An 11328-nucleotide genomic window follows, 5' to 3' on the forward strand; every position below is an offset into this window, starting at 1 on the left:
CTGAACCGAACCGTACACACCTGATCAACCTTAACTTGTATAATTTGAACCCATAATACGTTTGGGAGTAACAATCATCAATATTAGTAGGCCACAATGTCATCTGCTAACCAAAACTTAGTAAAAAAAACATGTTATTATCTCTAGTTTAAATTCGATTTTTTTAAACAACAAGGACCCGGGAGACACAGTGTCATCCGCTAACCAAAACTTATTAAAAAATTATGTTTTCACCTCTAGTTTAGATTCAATATTTATTTAATTATTTTGTGAACAACAAGGGACGTCTGAGATCACCCTTTCACCCGAAGAACATAACGTGGTGACCCAACTCACCCACAGTTAGAAAAACCCCCTTGGCTCAACCCAAAGGAAATTGCTCCAAATAAGACTCTAACCCACGACCGCCGGACCAAATTGCCTTTCGTGTTTAAATTCGAATATGTAATTGTTTATCTCAAGAGAGGAAGAGTGTAGAATTAATAAACTGATTTGTAATAAATTCACCGCTTTAATTTCACGCATTGTACACCCACTCTATCAAATACATCCTCATCTCTATTGCTCCCTCTCCAACTTTCTCTCTCATTTTTTTTTGGTATATTTAAACATGTGAGAGGTGATATTAATTTCTCAGATTCATCCATTTAAGCTCTTCTTCCTCATACACGTATAGAAGCTCAAATCTGAGTTCAGAATGGGCATATTGTCGTTGATATCAGGATGGCCGGGCACCAGCGGGTTTGGATCAGCTTCCACTGCTGAACAAGTTACTCATTCCATTGATGCTTCTAATCTCACTATTATCATCACAGGTAAACACACATAAACACACACATATGTATGTAATGTAATGTAATGTATTCTTCAGATATATTATAGCATGTTTACACAGATGAAAACACTTAATAACAAAACAATAACATCTATGTTGTTAGATATTTTAGTGTAATCGGGATTGACTTGGTGATCAAAGCGAATAATAATACACATCAAGCAAGTTAGGAGGTGCGGGAGTGCACGCTTGTTTGAGTTATTATAATTCGAAGTGTACCGCCCGTACTCTACGCCCCGGGGGCAACGCTCCTGCGAGCAGGGTCCATGGGGCGACAGCCCCTGGCGGGAAATTGTTTTAATAAAACTGCATCAGAAAATTTAATTTTTTGGAAATTGTCCCATTTTCGAACTATTAAAACAATGGCGGTTTTAATTGGCAGTTTTGTCTTAAAACTGAGAGGGCAGTTAATCTTCCCTAACCCCAAAATTCGTATACACTTGTTTTTTGTCACAATTTCTCAGGTTCAGACAATTCACAGACAGAACATACCCTTGTTCAATTCTTGAAAATCAGCGTTGTATCCGATAACCACCAAAATAATTTGATCTGAGAGTGATTACACGCCTTTCTAATCATCCAATTTTCTGAAAATTCCCCGACATATGTGAGATATGTGTATTTCATGATGATGGGGGAATATGAGTTAATTATTAATTATATATGTAACTAGTAATATTAGTCGTTTTGTATGCATAATTTCACACGGATGAGAAATGGTAAGATTATAGTATATTTTGATGAAGAAATCACTGAATATGGAGCACACCTGATTCTGATCTGGTGTGATAGAAGAGAATAGTCGGATCTAGTAAGAAAATAATGGAATCAGCGAATAACCATGAATGACCTACCACTACCTTTTGGAAATATGTTTAAAAATGGAAAAAAAATGACATACACGTGATCCGATGAATTGTTATTTTTCTAGAAGACACAACATGCATTTAATGGGCAAACTACCGGTGTAGCTTTATCTTCCTCCTCTAGTTCTACTTCTAAATCAAGATCCATGTTATGTGTTTATTATCGGACTTGAACCCAGAAAGGTAGGTGACAAGCCTTTTGTTGTAGATGGCTCAAATGATTTGGCTGATCTGGAATGATAGGGATAAAAAGAGTCAAAATGACGGTTACATAACTTAAAAAAGTTTAAAAGTAGTTGGTTTTATTTTAGTTTTTTAGTTACTTTGTCACTAAAATTAATTGTCAATAATATATTCGTCAGCTCCACACGACTTATTTTATTTTTTTAACTACAAATTCTAGATTTTCTAGGATTAATACATCACAATCTGCATTTGCAGGATTTGAACTCGTAAATTTTTAGTTGTGACATACACTTCTTAATTTAATAATAAGCTTTTTCTCTTTACCTATATGTTACAATAAATTTATTTTTTTAACAACAATTTACTACACCTAAATATCACCTAACATTAAAGTTTTAAGGAGAATTCACACTAATTATGTGAAGGACAAACACCTTGCTACAAGACATCTAGTTCTTATTTTCGATTTATTATGTGTCATTTATTTATTTAAAGAGACTAGTTTTAAATTTATTTATTTTTTATTAATAATTCGAACGACTCATATCGCTCTGTTCTAAATCATTATCAAACAAATGAGAACCGATGTGACATTATCATTTATATATTTTGCGTATGTTTTTTTTTTTTAAATACAAGCATGAATATTCCAGGGCATCAGATAAATAATTAGTTTAAATTCAATAAATAAACGTTACTTTTAAAAGTTGCAAAACATTTATTATTTATAGCATTGAATAGTGTAAGATCTATCATACAAAGGTTAACTAAACAGTAAGATCTGTCATACAGAGGTTAATTAAATAGTGAGATCTATCATATATATATATAAACATTTAGTTTAAATTCAATAAATGAACGTTACTTTTAAAAGCTGAATAACATTTGTAAAATTAAATAGTAAGATCTATCATACAAAGGTTAATTAAATAGTGAAATCTATCATACAAAGGTCAAAATGTAAAAGTACTATTTGGATGTAAAAAAACATCTAGATTTAAAGTATCAAATTGTTGATCTTCATTTTACAAATTTACGATGACGATCGTTGATTTGTTCTTTATGTAAACAAGTTTATTTTGCAAATCTGGATCGGATAATGCAACCTAATGATTTGGAGAGAAAAATAAGAATATAAATTTGGATCGCAGGAGGAGCAAGCGGAATTGGGTTAGAGACAACACGAGTATTAGCAATGAGAGGAGCTCATGTGATCATAGCTGCAAGGAACACCAAGGCTGCAAATCAAGCCAAACAAGTCATTCTCGAAAACCATAAGAAGGCCAAGATTGATGTTCTTGAGCTCGATCTTTCGTCTCTCAAGTCAGTTAAAGCCTTTGCTGATAGCTTTAAAGATCTTAATCTTCCACTCAATATCTTGATGTAAGTCCTCTCTCCCCAAAAATCTTGCCATTAAAAAATCCAGATTATCATATTTGACACATTGTTCATAAAAAAAGTTTAAACCTTGAACAAGGGCCGTTTCTGTACTTTTTCCGTATCATAAAAAAAATCAGTTTTATACAAATGATACCCCTGATAAAAAAAATAAAAAAAAACTAAGACACCCGTGAATTTTTTGGCTAGATCCGCCTCTGACTTGAACTCGACTGAGAAATTCCTTAAACTTTCAGAAACAATGCTGGTATTATGTTCTGCCCCTACCGACTATCAGAAGATGGGATAGAGATGCAATTTGCAACCAATCATCTAGGTTGGTCATTAATGTAGCATTTTTTCTTTTTTTGTATTATAAGTTTTCCTTGAATTGTCTCTTTCGGGTACGATATTAAATATGGAAATGAATGTTCTCAGGACACTTTTACTTGACAAACCTACTACTTGATAAGATGAAAGAAACGGCTGCAACTAGCGGAATCGAGGGTAGAATTGTAAATTTGTCATCTGTGGCTCATCTCTACACCTATGAAGAAGGGATCAGATTTGATAAAATCAATGATAAAGATAGGTAAACTCATTGATACTTACTTACTCTTTAATGTTGTATACATGCTCAGGTAAAAAAAGCTTTGTTTAATCCTAATATTTTCGTAAATCAGCTATTCGGACAAAAAGGCATATGGGCAGTCCAAGTTAGCCAACATATTGCATGCAAATGAGCTCTCTCGGCGACTAAAGGTATTAAGTTCGTTTTTGATCTGTCAAATTATTTTTTTCAACTATGTGGTAAAACTGAAATGCAGGAAGAAGGGGCAAATATTACGGTTAACTCGGTACACCCAGGGTTGATTATGACAGATCTTATGAGATATTCATTCCTGCTTATGAGTAAGCGTTTGCGTGTTGATTCACTTGGCGTACTCTCGTCTCTTTCAATTTGACAAATTACTAATATTAACACTTTTCACACTAAAAGACAAAAAAATCCTTTTGATTTTCAAAAGAAGTATGATGAGAAAATTAGGTGATGTAGGTTTAGTCAATCCTTAGGTAAACGTGCAAATTTTGTATGTGATTATAGGGCAAAGTTGTTCGAAATGAAAATTTGATACGTACAAATAGGGGTGTTCAAAACTATTCGAGTCCGAAAATCCGATCCGAATTATTATTTGATATCCGAATCTAAACTATCTGAAATTTCGGATATCCGAATTTTTCGGATTCGGATAACGATTTTAAAAATTTTCGGAAAGGATATTTCGGATATCGGTTTAGTATAAATAAAAAAATCAAAAACTAAAAATAAAATAAATAATTGGATATTCAGATATCCGAAATTTCAGATACGGATTCGGATACAAATAGTGAAACCAGGTTTTCGAAAAATTTAATTCGGATATTCGGTTTTAAACACCCCCTACGTACAAATCATAGTCTTAGAAAAAAGGTAAAAAACTTGAACTTTTGTTTTTGATTTTTGACAGGGATTTTGAAGCTGTTCACATATATCCTGTGGAAAAATGTACCACAGGTACACTTATTAAGTGCAAATATCAAATTTACCAAAATCTTTCAGTTTTTAAATTATTATATCATCAACAAGAGTCATATTCATAATAACTAAACTCGTAGGGTTTGTTGACCCCAACAGTGTTTTCTTTTATTGCGTGTAGGGTGCAGCTACAAGTTGCTATGCAGCACTACACCCGGGCCTAAAAGGGGTGACTGCAAAATACTTTGTGGACTGCAATGAATACCCAACGAGCAACTTCGCAACTGATCTTAAATTGGCGAAGAAGCTTTGGGACTACAGTAACAACCTGGTCAAATCTCTTCAACGTTCCTAAATATAATCGATATTTCTAGTTTCTTATGTTTTACTTAAATAAGTTAAGGTCAACTATATATGTTTTTTTTTTCACGTGTCTTAAATGAAATGCGAGTCATTTCCCTTTACAATTTTAATACTAACGGTCGCCATCTTTCTTTAGTGTTAATTTTTAAGGGTTCATATGTAAATTACACTTGTATTAGATATGTGTGTTCAATGTTGTGTGTGGTGATTTTCGTGTCATCAAATATCTTTCAGTGGCATGCCTCTTCATAGAATCATAGCCCAGGTATATATTCATACCTCAGATGGAATAAAAACTGTCCATTGTTAGTTTGACGCTAAGGATGGCGCCAAGCTGTTGTAGGAGAAACCGACTAGCTCGTAAAACCCCTGACGGCTATATAAAGTAATTCGTTTGGTCTGTTTAACATAGAAATTTACCACTACGTTTTACAAAGAATACGATCTCGTTCTTTGTAGAAAGTTTTATGTCTTATTCAATTATTACCTTGGTACCCACCAAATACTATAAATTTGAAAGCGAGTCCACCACATGATTGAGAAATCTATCCCAGGAACATTTAAACACGAACCCCATATCATGTGCGTTCAATGGCGGGTCAATTGTCAAAAGACTAGATAATTTGTGGTGCTTACCAATCTTGTTTTTTTATTTTTTATTTTTTATTTTTTAAATCCTACGGGACAGAGTGTTCAACATTCAACCAATATTGTAAGAAATATTAAACAAAATAGATTTTAAGGAACTTGGATTACCAATATATAAGAATTTCACCTTTTTAACTAGGTTTGCTACCAATTCAAACTTAGATTTCAGTTTACAAAATAAATTAATTTGTGATTATACAATTGAGCATTTGAATACGAATTATATATGTGTATTTTTTTTTGTTTTATATATGAGGGGAGATCAATATGGTTTGGACTTGCAGATGACAACGCCGGTTCGAGCTATGTAACCATTCATTGTGAATGTGAGGAATAGAGCCCGACCTAAAAATGACTTGGGATGAACGAGTTAGGCAGAATTTGCTAGAGTTGCACCTCTATAAGAACATAGTAAGGTTAATGGCTATCAGAGGATATACATTTGTGTCTGAGCTTTGTTATAGGGGAATAGATTTCCTTAAATTTTAGGTGAACTTTGCATGTGATTGTCTTTCTGCTACTTGTCTATACGTGGATTTATGATTTTATAATTTTGTTTCTATCTCACTATGTTACCTCTATAACGCTTCTTTTGTTATTTGGTAGCACTCTATTTCTATATTTTTAGGTCTGCTTGTTTGTTTGATGGTTGTTATTAGTGTCGAGGGTCCTTATGGATAGATGTAACGTTTGCGAGAATTACTTGGTACCAATAGTTATTGTTTTTGTATTGATTTTCCTAAACTTTCACTCTCTTCTGTTTTTCTCTCATTTAATTGAATTTTGTAACATATTTTTCTAATTCTAACTCGAATCCAACATCATGTTTTCTTAACCAATAATTGAGCTATAGACCTCAAAACAGATTAGGAAAAACATACCCAAGACCACGACATCATGAGCACCACAATCTTGCAGTCTAAACTCTCAGACTAAGGGGTGTGGGGATCGTCCCCACCGGCCCCCTCCCTCTCGTCGCGTCACAAACGACCCAGAACAGACGTTGGAGACGAGCTGCTTTGTTTGAAAAGTGGGCCTAGAACATGCTACTTTTATATATAAAAAATAAGGGATGGTCCATCCTCCCCACCCTTGGGTAGTCCCCAAGGGGATGGTCCTCCACCCCATGTGACGTGACGCCTACATAGCAGATAGTTCCCAGAAGGACTACCCAAATGTCAGAACTCAAAGATTAAAAGAACAAAACAGTTTTTATTATGAAATCTTAGTAACAGATACAAAGAGCGGATGAACCAGTCATCACAGATTGATAATCAAAACAAGAGATCACCAACAGGATGATCAATACAAGATGAGAGCAAACCCTAGGCTCACAAATGTACGTGTGAGGATAGGGAACAAGAACAGCGATCAAAAGGATGAAAACGAGAGAAATGAAGAGCTCGTGTGCCCAGCTCTTAGAACCTTCCATCTTTTTATAAGGGGACAAACCCTAAGCAGCCATCGAGAAACACGGGAGCCCAATTGTCAGCAGCCCACCTTCCCTCTAACGGCTATAAGCCCAGATGAAGAGCCCAAAGGACCTCACACATAAAACACGGAAATATTAGAAGATGAAAGAAACAAAAATAAATAAAGAACAAAGTCAACACAGCAGCCATGTCTACTGACAAGCAGACAACAACAACCCCACAGCCGTTCATCACCATGTCTGACGCCAAACCTGATTCTTCCAGCAACAAACCCACCATGCTCCACCCCGTTTACACCGTCACAAACATCCAAAACAAAGTCTGAACCCTTGATAGGTGTCATATCCTCGTGTGTGAAACTTTTCCAACTTCATACGTGAGGATACAAAGTTATTGACTAGGGGTGAACATATTTCGGGTCGACCCAAAAATACCCGAAATATTGCACACGGTTAGTCATCAGTTCTTATTTATTATGAATTTCGGGTTTGGGTCGGTTCTCGGTCCGGAACCATGGAAAAACCAACCAGATGAGAAGTAAAACGGTAAAATGATTGATACTCCATTGTCAGTATCACCAAGCCTATTTCTACAACAACTTAGAAATTTAGATATGAAGCCCCCTACCTCCCAAAATACACACTGCAAACAAAAAAAAGTTATAAACTAAGTTAGTGAAAAATGTCTTGAAACAAACTCGTATTTAAAAAATAAGATAAAGGTGAATACTAGTATATGTGCATTGCAAAATAAATAAAAAATTATCTACACAAAAGTTGTCTCATGTAACATTAAAGGTTGATCACAGTTCGGTTTCAAACCGTAAAACCGTTCAAACCGTCATCGCTTTGGTTTTGCGGTCGGTTTTTTTCTTTAACTTTTGATCGGTCGGTTTCAAAATTTTCAAACCGTATCGAACGATTTGGTTTACGGTTTATATCAGTGGCGGAACTAGAACATTAACTCAGGGGTATCCCAAAAAAAAATTCACCGTTCAATCGTATAATATTAAAAAAAACGACAATAAATAAATAAAGTTAAACAAATACCTAATAGATTAGTCTTCTTCTTTTTTTTTTCATAGCTTGAAATCGTTCCATCACATCTCGTCTTTTGCTTAACGTAAAAAATCCTTTTCGACCGCACAAACCATAGCATTGTTCAAAAATTCCAAGCCCATTCGATTGCGTAAATCGGTCTTGACAAACTTCAATTTCGAAAAACATCTTTCAATGGTTTAATCTTTTACCCGTTTTAATTTCATCTTCAAGTATTTCTTTTTTCGCTCTCGCCTTTTTTCCTCCCTTAACATATCCTTTCGTTTACAGGAAGTTGAAACCGTAGTGACAACCATAGAAAGGAATTCATAGAAAGTTTTGACACCGGTATGTTTTTTTTTTTTTTTTTGCAACAACGACAATAACCAACTGAAGTTGATGAGCAAAACAATGGATGTAATGTGCTGACATGTTATCTTTCAAAATCAACGCTTTTAACCCATTAACTTGTCCCCGCATGTTGCTTGCACCATCATAACCTTGGCCTCTCACCTAAAACAAAAATAAATTATAACATAAAAAAATAATGATTATTATAATAATGTAAAGAATTTATTACTTACTTGCTTTATGCTCAACTGGTTGCTTACTAATAAATCATCAATGACTTGTTTAAGAGTTGTAGAAGTCGTGTCTAAGAACATGAATTCAGCAGACGTTTGATGATGAGAATTGAGAAAGATGATCGACGTTTGGTATCCTTGCCGTGCATTAAAACTTCAGGGCTTATTTTATTATTATGGGCTAACATATTGGGTAATTGTGCTTATTATTTACAATCTTCAGTTGATTTAGCTAAAATATTGGGCAATTGGGGTTATTATTTTCAATTCATTTGGGCTTACAAACTTTTTTTAGGGGAGTCCTCATAGTTGTTCAGAGGTATCATTGGTATAAAAATCGAAAAAAAAAATTATACTACCGATAAAAAGTTAAGCTGTAGCCCGTGCTACGGCTCGGTATACATTAAGTCCGCCCCTGGTTTATACTGAAAACCAACCACATAAAACCAGACCGGACAATAACATATTTTAGTCTTTTTATATGTTTTATCTTCCATGTATTTAAACTAGTAGTTGCCCCGCCTGCGTTGCGGGGCGATGACCGAATAATTCTCAATCAATTAAAAAAACACTACTATAATTTTGCTAGGAAAAAAACTAAAACGATGATAAGATCGTAATTTTCGGCTCAGGGCAAAACTGTAATTTTTCAGGACTAATGAGCGAGTGTTAGGCAGCTCCTTGACACGGGAAAAAATTAAATGGAGTTAACCAATGAAAACAAAAAACTTTTATAGTTTTGCTAAAAAAACTACAACGATGAGAAAAACGTAACTTTTAACTGAGGGCAAAATCATAATTTTATTTCAGGGATAAATTGTAAATTAAATGAACCAATGGGGGAGTGCCAGGCAGCTGACGGCATGACTGTAATTTTACATTGGGGCAAAATTGTAATTTAACCAGGAAAATAAACAAAAACGATAGAGAAAATATAAATTTAAGTTGAGGGCAAAATCGTAACGTAGTTGTGAGAAAAAACCTAAGGGCAAATCTGTAAATTTAAACGGGGCAAAATCCTAATTTTGATCCGATGACAGAATTGAAATTTTTAGCTGGGAGTAAAAGCGTTAATTTATTTTTAAGTGGGGGTAAAAACATAACTTTGAACTGATGGCAAGATCGTAATTTTAAGGGAAAAAATTAATTGCAAAAGTGTAAATTTAAACGGGGCAAAATCGTAATTTTGAACCGAGGGAAAAATTTTAATATTTAGCTGGGAGTAAAAACGTAAATTTATTTTTATGTGGAGGCAAGAACATATTTTTAAACTGATGGCAAAATCATAATTTTAAAGTGAGGTAAAAGTGTAAATTTGTTGTGCCAATAGATGAGTGTCAGACAGCTGCCTAACACTATTACCTTGACCGCCCAATTCAGCCAATAATTGGCCACCACTATTACCGCCCATCTTCTTTTTGTATATGTTGAAAATATCTATATTTTATGTTAGGTCAATTTAAATAAATATATGTTTATATTAACATATGTCTTCTTTCTTTTTATTAATTGTGAATCTAGGATTAGTAAAGAAACGCGTATCTTTTTTATAAAAGCCGAATAAGCCTAAACTATATAACTATTATTATCTATCTATTATACTAAATGAATTCTCTTAGGCCACATGGGCTATTCTTAGCCAATCATTTTGATGATGTGGACACCCTCTTAATCAAGAGAATTCACTCTGGGCGCCAAACCTCTATTCTTCTTTATCTCATTACATCGCTCTGTTTTATCAAAGAGTGCTTGATACGTTTCACCATCAATCAATTCACCAGACTTTCCATTCTTATTAAACCCTTCCTTTTCAATCTACTTTGACAATTAATCTATACGAAGACAATGGATCTAACATTCTAGATCAAGGTTAGACTCTTCTTCTCTGTAGTTTTTCTTCTTCTTCTTCAGATTTTTATTCTAAGTTCAATTTCCATATCTGAAATTAGGGTTTATATTGTTTAAACAGTGTCGATTTGTTAAAGAATCAAATGGTTTTTTATCAATGGATTTCAAGATAATCTCCTCATTCTACGATTGTTTGGTGTGGATTTCTCGCAATCAAAGGTACAAAATCATAATATTTATTTCAAAGCTCCTATGTTTATGTCAAACTGAGAATGGATATGTAAATCTGCAATTCTTTTGAACCCTAAATTTCAGTCTACACCTCACTATGTCGCTTCTGATTCTCTAATTCTTAAGGTAATTGTTCTTATTCTTCGGTTGTTTGTGTTTTTCATTCCTGATTGTTCTTCCTTTGTTCTGTTTTGTTTTCCTTCTTAAGGTAATTCCCGCAACCACTACAAGCTTGCATCTTTTGTTTTACATCAAAGGTATGGTTTTACTTTTGATTCCGTTTTCTGATTTTGTATTGGGTTTCCACAACTGTGTTAATATTTCTCATTCGAATTTCATGTGTTTTGATTATTATATTGGAGATATTAACAATACACACCATTGATTATTTTGTTATAAGTTTA

At 34.0% G+C, this 11328-nt stretch overlaps 1 protein-coding gene across 2 annotated transcripts; it reads left to right on the plus strand.

Annotated features, from left to right (window-relative positions):
• The first annotated feature begins 383 nt into the window (after window positions 1-383).
• On the plus strand, window positions 384-5351 carry LOC110904384 (short-chain dehydrogenase TIC 32 B, chloroplastic). 2 transcript variants are annotated; one of them, XM_022150240.2, is made up of 8 exons: window positions 384-815; window positions 3039-3270; window positions 3522-3601; window positions 3703-3856; window positions 3948-4026; window positions 4092-4176; window positions 4773-4819; window positions 4962-5351. In XM_022150240.2, exons 1-8 carry the CDS (start codon window positions 698-700, stop codon window positions 5133-5135), a joined length of 969 nt encoding a protein of 322 aa, XP_022005932.1. In that variant the 5' UTR covers window positions 384-697; the 3' UTR covers window positions 5136-5351. The 2 variants fall into 2 exon arrangements, with proteins under 2 accessions (XP_022005932.1, XP_022005933.1); XM_022150241.2 differs by having other exon boundaries at window positions 4940-5285.
• Window positions 5352-11328: the final 5977 nt, after the last annotated feature.

Source organism: Helianthus annuus, chromosome 14, assembly GCF_002127325.2.
Source record: "Helianthus annuus cultivar XRQ/B chromosome 14, HanXRQr2.0-SUNRISE, whole genome shotgun sequence".
NCBI classification, from domain to species: domain Eukaryota; kingdom Viridiplantae; phylum Streptophyta; class Magnoliopsida; order Asterales; family Asteraceae; genus Helianthus; species Helianthus annuus.